General features: G+C 42.9%; 1 protein-coding gene across 1 annotated transcript in view; it reads right to left on the reverse strand.

The window, feature by feature from the left end:
* Positions 1-1,484: 1,484 nt before the first annotated feature.
* BMP7 (bone morphogenetic protein 7) overlaps positions 1,485-12,319 on the reverse strand; it is a gene marked incomplete at its 5' end in the record, with an annotated part of 40,855 nt that continues 30,020 nt past the window's right edge. The window contains 5 exons of the mRNA XM_026042026.1: positions 1,485-2,580; positions 3,626-3,736; positions 4,335-4,411; positions 5,202-5,399; positions 10,398-10,546. Coding sequence (XP_025897811.1) covers positions 2,431-2,580; positions 3,626-3,736; positions 4,335-4,411; positions 5,202-5,399; positions 10,398-10,546 — 685 coding nt within the window. The remainder of the gene's footprint in view (positions 2,581-3,625; positions 3,737-4,334; positions 4,412-5,201; positions 5,400-10,397; positions 10,547-12,319) is intronic.

The raw sequence follows: 12,319 nt of genomic DNA on the forward strand, positions 1-12,319 counted from the left end.
AAAAACAAGGGGACAAGGTAAGAAAAGGTGCCCAGCTGARAAACATCTCTGCATACAGTCAGAATAACCACACAGATGCACAAAGTTGTTGGTATATCTTTTGCAAAGTTGCAAGGATTTATTTTACTAGTTTGTACAAAAGGCTTCTGACAACTGCTCTATGAAAAGAACCAGAAATGTGTAAGCGTTTTTTTTTTTTTGCCAACTGTTAATAAATATCTTTTAAATAAGGAAACAAATGTGTTTAGGAACTGAGAATCATTTTTGCTGGATGTGATTGAAAAGGAATTCAGAGATGGAAATAAATAACTCTTCTTCTGCTTTTGTGACAACTATTTACATAAAAAAATGTACAAACAGTGAAGCTGATGTTGAGCCTAGCAACAGGAATCCTGTTCTGTATATAAGGAAAAAAAAATAGTCCCCACCTACTATTTAATATATGAATCCTATACAGCAAGATACTGTGGTCCCAGTTACAACCGCGATACACCAATGCAGTGACCACCAACACCTGCAGGGGAAAAAAGTAATTTTTGGCTACTAAATAGTGGAAGTTCAGGGCTGAGGAGTTCAGCTTGGCAGGCAGCACCTTCGCTCTGCTGAGACGTTTCCAGGCGTGTGATCTGCCCCTTGATTTCCAAGCATTGAGGGCAGTTTCAGTGGGGTTGTTCCCCCTGTGTGCTCCAATCCGCTGTTGAGAGTGGGCAGATGTTGGCTTGGTGGCTGCACTACTGTCCTGGTCCTTGGCAGCCCTTCGGGGCCACCCCAGATCCCACCCACGCCTGGTCCTGCGAGCAGGAAAACACCCGTTGGCGTAAAAGACGGTAGGGCCAGACCTTCGGAAACAAGTTTCCAATTTATTTCATAGACAGCAATTTTTTCCCTTTCTTCTTATTTTTAAAGAGAGGCATCTGGTCTGGATTTGAAGGCTGACTTAAATGAAGAATAGTGACYGATTTCCAGAATCGTGTGGTTCCCTCCATCCATCTCCGTGTGCTCCAGGGCTGGGTTCCCGCGGGGTGCCAGGGGGGATGCCGTGCTCTGGACCTGCCTCTGGGAGGTTCCCATTGCCGAACTTTGCAGATTTAGAGTTAGGGATTTGCTGACCCGATGACGGAATTTTCTTTTTCTTTCCCGGGAGCAGTTTACACCGAGGCTACTTCTGTAATCGCGACGCGTGCTAACGTTTCCGATCGGTTTGTGATTGGCTACTGCTATTCTGTACTCTTATTACAAAACTTGAGTTTTAATTACATAAATGAAGTATTTCTGTAACCCATGACTTAAAAAGAAGAGGCAAAAAAAAAAAGCCTTGAGGGCTCGAGGGGACGTTGTCTTGCTCCCGGTTCCAGCTAGCTGATGTGGCTCTTCAAAAGGATTTTTTTGTTTTTGTTTCTTAAGGAAAACTGATCATACAACAGGATTTTTACAGAAAAYCCTGATTCCGGGAACAAAGGTTCTCCATTTTGTGTCCTTCCGTCTGTGCAGTGCTGGGTGCAGCATGTGGGACCTCATGGTCTGAGGCTCCGTGTTTTCCAAAATGTCTTGGAGTTCTTTTTGTCCGTTACTGAAGTCAATGGATGTTTTCCAAGCAGAACTCTTCTGCCGTCTTTCACAACTCCAGAAACGTTTAGGCTGTCCCAGCTACATGTTCGACTTAATCACCCTTTTGTAATATTTTGCTGCTTTCTTAAGTTCAGAGCAAACTCTTACTGGTGTTTAGAGTAACTATTTTTCCTGTTGACAAAAACTTTACCCGAAAAATGTTATTCTTTGCAGTTATTTTTGTCCGTTCTTTTGCTTGTGAGTTAGAGGTCATTTTAGACTTATTTGTCCTTTGAACTTGCATCAGTCCAGATACAGCTTTTGCCACTGCCAGCACTGGAAGTTGCTGTAGTTGTCTTTGCTTCTGCTCATGAGGCTGAAGTAAACAGAGGAATGGAAGTAATAATTCTCTAACAAAATACCTGTTCGCTCCAGGTATATTTTGTTCACTTATTTTATTGCAAACAGTGTTACAGGAACTGCACATGCTTATTAGTCACACCACATTCTCACCTTGCATAGATTATTATGTTTAATTCACAATGCGCGTTGGTGAGTTTGCAATCTTCTGAAAGACTCGTTTGCAGAAGTATGTGTTGTAGGAGCCAATTTTTAAGGCAGATTTGTTTTTTTAAATGGTTTCTCTGGCTTGTTTCAGTTTACAAGCTCATTGTCTATAATAAACTAAAACAAAATGTGTTCAAATGCCACTTAGATCCAGAAACTGTTCCATTGTCTGAACCTTCAGAAGCCAAGTCCTAAAAATTCCTCGGGATTTTAAAGTCCGCTGCTGGAGTCCTAACCTTCTTCCCCACCCCCATGTATCCGTACAAAAAGAAAAACATTCTTTACAAATAACATTTTTTTTCTTTTCTTACAAATCTAATGACAGCCACATGCTCGTACCACCATGTTCCTGTATTTTTTTAAGATAACATTGGAGCTGTCATCAAAATAGAGCACTGAGATGGCGTTGAGTTGTGTAGGAGCACAGCAGGGTTTCGGCACAGTCTCCGGGTTTATAAAGTGAACCTAGGGAGGGAAAGGAGAGGCATGTTAAGATTTACCTTTCCCTTCTCCTCCCCTATGTTTTTCTTTCCTGTCTCTCCAATGCTGGTGCCAGCCTGTTTCCAACACCTGGCTCTGTGCATGGCATCCTGTGTTGTCCCCTGCACGTACCACGGCTACTGCTCGCGCACACCCAGCTCCCCTCTAGCTGGAAAGCTTTCAGGGAAGCAGGTTTTCATTAGAAAACTCCCATTTGTCAAAGCAGTCGGTGTTTTGCAGCAGGGTACCAGGCTTTGTGCAAACCCCTCCCAAGCGCAGAGCTGCGGCCGCAGCTGGCAGTGCCCRTGGGAGCCGGGGGCTCCCGGGTCCTGGAACTCGGCAGAAAGACTAGGGGGGAAAACTGAATGCTAAGTAAATACATCAGAAAGGGGGGAAAAAAAAAGGAGGAATATTAGAAGAAAAACTTGCAGAAATTGTTTGGAATCCCTTGGAAATGTAGGCATTTCTAGTTTCCCTAACCCTTTTTGCAGTATCACTCTCATGCAACGAAAGCGCCTGATGCAAAATCAGGAAGAGATTAAAAGAGAAGTCCAAAGTGTGCAGAGGAAACTGCCTTTGCCCCCTGCTCTCTTTCACATGATAAATATCTCCATGGAGCAGCTGRGCTATGTAATCTAGGGCCTCCATGGCCCCTCTTCAGGCTGCCCGCAATCTAGTTTTGGCACATGGTGGATCTYTGCGGAGTTTTTCCAAGCGATGCTGATACCCCATCTCACATCCTGCTCTTTCCTTCCTATGCAAAGGGACTATACTGTTAAAGCGCGTGGTGCAGGGCCCCTTGAAACTACAGAGAGCATGTCAATGCTTGCAGCAAAGACAGGGTAATTCCTAGCCAACTATTAATTCAGGCCACTTGGCTAGACGTGTTTAGCCAGATGCTGCAGGCATCCTAATGAGCTAATGCAGACCTTCCTTTTCTCGTTAGCTTCGAGGACTTGTCTTGCACAAGCTCATTTGTGAGCTGCACCCGTCAAAAATACTGCTACAATGCAAGTGAAGTTGCACCCACCAGTGTCTGTACAATGGCATGATTCGTAGCATTCATGTATGAGTTCAACGGGAAAGCACATTCTCCTTCACAGTAGTAGGCAGCGTAGCCCTCTGGAGCAATGATCCAGTCCTTGAGTAAATGGAAGACAGGTTAGGTTGTGGAGAAAGATAAAAACATTGCACAGGGAAAGGAGAACTAGAATGACATGTAATTATTATTTCGTATGTCTGTATATAGTTAAAGTAACCTGAAAAATAAAGATCTGGTAAGCTGGCCTTTCTAATATTACCCTTTTACAACTCTAAAGCAGCTGTTTTCTCTGGAGAAAGCTCTCCCACTTSGCAAGCATGCCCAAAGAGCAGCTGAATCTCAGGGTTTAGTTTTATCAGCCATCCAGCAGTGCTGGCTGCCTGCAGGGATCCCTTCATCTGCTACCAAAAGGCAGGGAACAGGTGAAAATCTCTAGAACCAGATCAAAACAAATGGGCAAATGAGAACAAAGTGCAGTAGGTGCGTTCAGAACTGCCCAAGGAAACACAGGTGTCCTCGGCTCCTCACACACTGTTCGGTGTATTAAGTTTTCAGTCGGCGGATGCTAACGTTGCAACACCCCAGCTTTGCAGACACGCTCCCTGAGCATGGCAAGGCAGGAGGCAACGTTTCTTTCTCTCCYAGGGATAAAACTCTCATCGTTAGTGTCACAAGCAGCCTGGCCAAGGGTCCTTACCTGCCACCCCAGGTCCCTGAAGCTGACGTAGAGCTCGTGCTTCTTGCAGGCCTGCCGCTGGTCGCTGCTGCTGTTCTCTGCACGGGCGGGAGGGAGGCACAGTGAGGCAGGGCGCAGGACTCATCCCTTTTTTTTTTTATGTTTTAGTTGGAAAATAATGACTGGGTTCAATATATACCAGCCCAGGCTGGTGTTTCCCACTGCTGAGAGGCAGTTTGTCATTGTACAAAGCGTTGGCTGGGCCCAATCCTGGCGGGATTTGCAGCCGGGGACATCGCTGCCCGTGGGGCTGGTCCTGCCAGCAGCGAGGTCGTTATTCGGAGGCGTTTGGGAGTTCGGCTACGCTTCTATTTTAGATGCCTGGAAGAGTTTTCTTCCATATTAGGAAGCACAGCTTCCCGGGAATAGCTGCGGCCAGCCTGGGCAAGGCAGGACTTTCCTCTTCCGGGAAAACTCTGGGGATTTCTGAAGTTTCAAGAGTGGGTTGGGGAAGGGAACATTCAAATCACAGGCTCAAAATATACAGCGTTTTGATTCGGCTCAGCTGAAGTAGCTCATTATAGTAAATCAAGTATGAAATGATCAAAAATAATCCTTATTAGAAGCTATTTCAAACAGGGAACCAAAGCTTACATTTTTAATTGAATTAGGGAATCCCACAATTTAACTCCTTCCAAAGGAACACCATTTTCCTGACTCTTTCAGAATAATCTCTAATTTCAAACAGTTTCAAACCAKCAACCAAGAAATAACGCGAGATCAAAAGGACAAGAAATTGCCTGTAGGAGAGAGACCTCCCATCCAGTCTCAAGGACATCAGAGACGTGTCCCGTCTCTTGGAAGCGGTGGCTGGGCAAACCTACTGACCTGCCATGTTGGAGACCCGGAAAGCGTCCTGGTTCTTGGGCGTTTTCGAGCGGTTCTGGCTGCGCTGCTTGCCGCCCGTGGAGCGGATGCTGCGGAGATGGACCTCCGTGGCCTTGAAGAAGGCCACCGTGAAGGGCTGCTTGTTCTGCGGGCCGTGCCTCCCGATAAGCCCAGCCAGCTTGGGGTTGATGCTTTGTCCTTAACAATGAGAAGGATGGATATGGATAAGAGGGATCGCAATAACGTTGTTCTTCCCCAGTGCAGTCATGGCATGATGAGGGCACCAAGCCCTCCTCAACCTTCATCGGCCAGGCCACTCCTGACAGCAGCTCAGCACAGCTCACTTCATTTTATATCTGTGCGTAAAAGTTATATAAAATACTCCTACATATAATTATTTTACCCTAAATCCGCTTAGCATTAGCTTTTCCTGCATTCTTTAGAGGGGTTTCTTTAAGTTCACCAGCCTGTAATTTCAAGTGATCCTATAAAAGCAACCATAAAATTCAGCCCATAGGAACACTAAATTCCCACTGGAAGGCTATTAACTTTAAATAAAAATGCCTTGTATGAAACATTGACAGGGTTCCAGATATACTGTAGCTGGAAGAAACAAATAGCTCTTTGGAAACATTTTGTTTATTGCTGTATCTCTCATGTTCAGTACTACTGTATCTGAAAACCTTGCTGCAAATACTGCCCTTCATGCTGCTTTCATGATGCACTTTTTTGTTGGGGGTAACATTCAATGATTTTGCATTAGTGTAGCAATAAGTGGTATTTGACCATCAAATTCTAAATTTAACAACAAATTCAATACCACTACAGTGGAAAAAGGTACGTAGAGCCCTTTGAGAAGTAACCTATTCCTTGACAAAAGCATGGATTCTTCCCAATTTAGCTAACTTTCCTGTGCCTTCCAGAAGACAAGGTTAAACATGAAGACATGCACCTAGTTCTCATCCGTGATAAACTTCTCCCAAAAGAAAAGAAATAAAGGTGTCTTCTGGCATCAGAGGGCACTACTTTGGCTGCTTTTAAGCAGCTGCTTTTTTAATACCATCAAAAGTAGAACCTCAAAATATAAACTAAGTAGATCTAGATGGCCGGTTATTGTTCCTAAGCACTGCTGAGGGAGAGTGACTCATTCCCTGTTTCTTTCGCTTGTTGCTTGAGCTTCTCCAACAGTCTGCGAGTAAACAAACACCCTTTGATTCCAGTCCGGTTTGCATGGTGATGGACTTCTCTGGCATGGTTRTAAAGCAATACAAACTTTAGTAAAATTAATTAATTTCTTTTGTGTCATTTCTTCTGGACAGCGCTCATGACTTCATTTTTTTTTTTTTTTTTACACGGCTTGAATTGGCTTCATGGTTAGATTTCTGTGAGCAACGAGCAATGCAAAATATAAAACCAAGAAAGCTCGAAGGATTTTTCTAACTCATTATTCACTTTAAAGCTAGTTTTATATCACTGGAAGTTTGGGGGTTTGCCCAAGCATATAGTGTTGCATCAAAGTCTTACTGTGTTTGCAGACATATGATTTTCATATGAAGTCCAGGTGTAATAGCAGTGTCCTTGTTAGCCTGAAATGGGTCTAAATCCAAAACAAAACACAGGGAGCAAGGAAGGATGTGTCCTTGCTGCTCGGGATGAAAAGAAAAATCTGTCTGTGTGATGGAGAAAAGGAAAAGGTTGTAGTTGACTTTTCTAATTTGCATGACAGCTGATTTAAATACTTTGTTAATTTATTTTGAGAAAGCAAGTTTTTGCATGGTTTCAAAAATGTTTATGAACTCAGTGAGACCGTTTACGCGTGTAAACAGGAACTAGATTCCTAATTTCCATCAAGTCAAATAACAGCTATGAATTTGTTTATGACTTRAGCTGAGAATTTCTACTTTTGCAAACCGTGTCTGTAATGGATCTGGTCATATGTTGAGTGCTCAAGCAGAGCAGACCCAGTCCCTGGGACTGTGCGTGTGGCTGCAGCTTTATCTCTGTACATGGGACCCTGAGAAGTTTGGGCTGAAATCTGTACCGTACTTATAAATCAGTGTTTCGGACTAAATATCAGGAAAAATAACAGTACTTCCCRGACACACACAGGCCAGACTGTGTCCGGGAGAGCACAGCTACAACTGAAGGCAAGTCAGTTTATGATCATAAGTCAAGTGGGAGAAAGCTGAAAAATTGTGAACCTCCATCCTCTTTTGGAGCTCTGGAAGTGAACGGGGACTTCGCCATTGGGTTGGTGACATACTGCTCGCTGCAATGGCAGCGTGTGTTTTCTTCTGAAAGATTTGGTGTTAATCACAGCTAGAAATGTCGCATTTGACTATTTCATAACTTCCTTGCTGCTAGTACTATCACYTTTTCTGGTGTTTTTCCCTTGCATCCAGGAACACAGCCTCAAATGCCCAGGAAATCTCTGGTATTCAGTTATTTCTATTAATACCATGATTTCATGATGTTCTCTTGCGCTTTACATCATAAAATGTTCGGTTGAATACCTATTTCTCCCTCACCAGTTTCTTCTTTGGAGGATTTTTTTATGTTCTGTAGCACTGATTTACGAAATGTGGTATGTACACAGAAAAGGCAAAGTATTTCTAGACAGAGACTGTCAAATTTTGACAGTCTCAGACTGTCTAAGACTTTACAGATTTATTGGAGAACAAAAAGTGTTATTTTGTCTCATAAACAATGATATAGATTTCATACTGTCACCAATATTACTGGGTTGTTTGAGCAGCTATTTCCTGTGTTTCCTTCATTTTAGAAGACTCGAGCAAAATTTGGAAGTGACTGAAAATAATGTTCCAGCCAAATTAAAAAATGCTGGAACTGTGAATGTTAGTTTAGTATATGGATATTGACCTATAWAGTCAATAAGCAAGTGTGAGGTATACTCAATAACTAGGTGAGTGTTTAAGCGTGAGTTTTGATAACCTGGGCCAAATTCCAACTTTGGGAAATCTAGAAATGCAGTAAGGTGGAAATATATTCAATATGGAAGATGTTGGATTTTGAGAGAAGAAAGTTTTAAACAAAGAACTTCTGGGCTTCTCCAAAGGATGTCTGGAGTGGCTTGTGATGGTATCTGGAGTAGAAAATCTGTAGGCAGCACCATGTGTGCTCGGGCTGCAACTCAGCAAACCTCCTCCCAAGAGGGCTTCAGGGGCTGCAGGGTGGTATTTCAGGAACTTTTAAAGATGAAATGTCAAAGCTTTGATTTTAATGTCCTGTGTGATGCTAGAAGCAGAGATGGAGTAGCTAGGCTTAGAATGAGGAGAAAGGTAGGGTTTTTGGATTTTCTCTGGCAGTGTTGGCTTATCCTAGTGTTAAAGCATTCATGAAAGTAGTCTGCAATTTGGAAACTGCATTTTTTTAAAGGTCTTTATCAGGAAGATTTGAGGGTTTTGTCTACTGGTTTCCTCCTTAATGATGAGAAAAACAATTGTTATTTTCTGTAAAACTACCGTGTAAGGATTAACAAAGACAGGACAGGGCAGAGCGTTAATGAGGCTTTATCAATAGAACAATGAGGGATGGACACTGGGGTATCTATAGTGCTTGAACTTTATTAATCTCAAACCACTTTTCAGCTATTGCTTTTCTGTGGACTCTGGGATGGGTTTCCATGGTTTTCCTATATGTAAACTCAGAATTGAATGAGTGCGATGTGGCTGCAGACACAACTTACATCCTTCCAAGTATTTCATTTAGGAGGTAAGCTACAAAACTAAACACAAGAAGCGTTTGAAAACGGGTTAAGCTTGCCTTGGCTGTTAGATTGCGATACTGTTTTAGCTTTAAGAGCTGAGATTAACTTGTAAATTGGGCTGAATTTGAATCTATATGCAAAGGTGGCATCTGTCATTGAGGTGGGGACTTCCAGGGTGACGTGTCTGCGCTGTATCTTTGCATTATCATTCATATAGGGCAGGTTAAAACAACCCCGTGAGCTTCAGCTTTCAGGGCAGGCAGATCTCATTTGCTCAAAATCACCCTTTCATGTCAATGACTCTACTTAATTTGCCTATTTCGAAACAGCCTTGCACAGTCTTTATGCAAAATACTGCTTAACTGGAATCGTTCAGAGTTTTGCATAAAAATCAATGGCAGGTTGTATCACAGATCTTTATCTGCAGAATTCAGGTATGTCATCAGATACGCATATTCRGATTATTTGCACTAAGTTCCAGTTGGGTTCTGCTTAGCCTGTCCTGTGTGGCAGGCAGGCAGCTCCAGAGAGGGGGCTTGAGAAGCCTCTCGCCTGCCAGAGCATGCAGGGTGCATTGGGTCACTTGCACAAGACTCCTAGTGAGCAGGAGGAATCTTAGCTTTAAAGTGGTATAGCTCCTTTGGTAAGGCTTAGCTAGGAAAATTTCCACCTGACTTCTAAATATGCCCATCTGTTCCAAAACCACATCTTCCTACCCACTTCCCATCATCATGGGTGAATATCGCAGGCGTGCTGCAGAACCCGGAGTCTGCGTCAGGCATGACTTTATTGCTCATTTCTGCTGCCACAGGGAAAAYGGAAATGGATCTAAGCAGTTTTCTGCATTTGAAGGGATTTCCGTGTCAAATGACACCAGCTTCTGATGTCACTCAGCTTTGGTTTTTTATGTGTAGCAATTTTCTTCCTGTCTTTGATGGGAACTGTCTGAGGCAGAAGAAAACAAGCTGGTGGATTCAGAACATGACAAGAGAAGCRTAGGAGAGACACCTCTCTGCCCTTTTCTCCTAAAATGCACCTCCGGACTTGGATACTTGTAGTTGTTGAGCAGGAAATGTTATTGCAAAAACATCTCAGTTTCTTACACAGCAGCATAAGCATGGAAGAGTGAAAAAGGCCACCCGGGAACTTCCAGGATTTCAGATAAAGTTTGCTAATGCTATGTGCAATTTAGCCAAAAGAATGTGTGACCCTGATGACAATGTGTGTGCAGCTAATATTTAATGATTGAACACCAATCTGTTAAAGCATTTAASTACATCCTTAACCTGAAATATATCTACAGATTTACTTTTTCAATCATGATTTACATCTTAAGCATAGCCAGAAAAATATATCCTGAAGAAATCCTGTTGAAAGGGAATGCATCAAGTTCATTAAGGCTAATTCCTAGCCAGAAACTTCTACCTGGCCTGGAAACTCATTGATGGATGCTGTTTTCTGCAACTCACCATCTATGCTTTCCACAGAGAGCTGAAGACCGAGGTTGTGCTGTGGATTCACCACCCAGTGATTACTGGTTGCAGTAATATCAAACACGAGCCACCCTTCTTCTGCAGCCCAGATAGTTCGAGAGTCAAGCAGGAACAAATCTGAATCCCTGAAGAAACAATAAAGGAAACAACCTCAGTTATCTGGATTTTCCATTGGAGTCTCTCTGGACATCCAGCCACGTGTGGTAAAAGCAGCAGGCTTGGTAGCTCCTTCGAGCAATACCCAAGTGATGCCGAGGCTCTGCTGGCACACTTTGCTGTTTCAGCTCTTTGTAAAAGGGGGAATGGATTGAAGCAGAGTTGGTTAGTCTGAGTTACTATGGTGTTACAGTTAACCTTACAGCTGCTGATGCAACTTCAGGGGGAAAAAAATGCTTACCAGGCATAAATTCGCAAAATTATTTGCATGCATATGCAAACTCAGTACTTGAGCAGACAATGCTGCTCATTATCCTTTCCACACATAATTTCCTGCCTTCTATGCATAATTGTAGCACTGGTGTGAACCACCTGGAACACTGCTCTGCATATATTAACATACATAATAGTTTTTATAAATCTCTTTGGCTGAGGTTACAGATAATTGATTGAGACAATAACCCTCTGCACAGTCACAGGTCAGCATTACTTTGGATGGCAATTTCCTTTCAATTTGTTGCTTAAACTTCTAATAGAGTACTATTGGATTATTTTGGTTAAAGAACTGAAACCAGAAACAGAGTGATCAGAAAACAGAGGATTTCTTGCATTTAAGAAAAGGGTGAAATCATTTTGGACTTGCAAAAAGTCTACCAGGAAATTTCTGTAAACCAAAAATTTGCGAGAACACAGGCTCTGTAAAGAAAACAATCTTCTTTTATCAGAAATGAAGAGAAAAAACTTGGATGGGAAACAATAACAAAATTGGATAATGGCACATTTGTCTTTATAAGAAACATAAGAAGAACAAAGAAACCCTGTGGAAATGTCTAGACAAGTTCTGCAAGAACTACTTTGTGTTTCGAGTGTGCGAACACGATAACTTGTTTAAGAGTCATTTTATCCTTTTGAATGAAAAAATATCCTTGGAAAACCCTCTAATTGTGTCCTCAAAGCTTAATGAGGGTCRTATTAATTTTGTCACTATTGATTTGTGAGTGCTAATACATAACTTAGGTCTCTTGTTTGCAGAAAACACCAAGTGATAGAGTGCTGCTGAGTACAGGAGGCTATTGCCTCCCAAATGAATGGTTCTTGTTGCTGTGAGGTACCAAGGAATTAGAGACTTTTGTCACACACAACTGACTTGAAACAGAAATGGAGTTTTATTGCATGTTGCTTTCCTCCTGACTTTTGTGGGCCAGGAGCTAACAGATGTCACCATGCCTGGCTCTGCACTGGTTTACATGAAATTGAACTTCTGGCCTTAGTTCCTGAAGAGCAACGTGTGGAAGTGGGATCCTGCAGCTCAAGCAAATGCTCAAGATGAAGTGTTGATCTGTGGGAGAAGTGCTCCAGCCGATCTGAACCTGTAGCAACCCTGCTCTGTCAAGGCCAACTAGCCCATGTGCAGACCATCTATAGCAATCTCAGATGCTCGAGCTTCAAATGGGAGACAGGTTTACCGGGGCTTCGTCCCCATCCAAAAGCAGTGGCTGTGTTCCCACCAGGAACAGCACAGCCCCACGGACACCTCCCTGCCCTGTTTACAACACACTGACCAAAACGCATCCCACAGGGTCAGAGGTGAGGGAGTAGGACGCATTCGGCCCGTTCCAGCGCCTGAGTCCAAGTTTCCAGAAGTCACAGATTTTTATATTAACATACTGCATCATTTAAGTGTGCCCCCTGACTGGAACTCATGATTCACACAAGATTTAGTTCATGACTACTTGGCTCGC

The sequence above is a fragment of the Nothoprocta perdicaria genome, unplaced genomic scaffold (assembly GCF_003342845.1).
Source record: "Nothoprocta perdicaria isolate Ctin4 unplaced genomic scaffold, notPer1 scaffold_3, whole genome shotgun sequence".
NCBI lineage: Eukaryota > Metazoa > Chordata > Aves > Tinamiformes > Tinamidae > Nothoprocta > Nothoprocta perdicaria.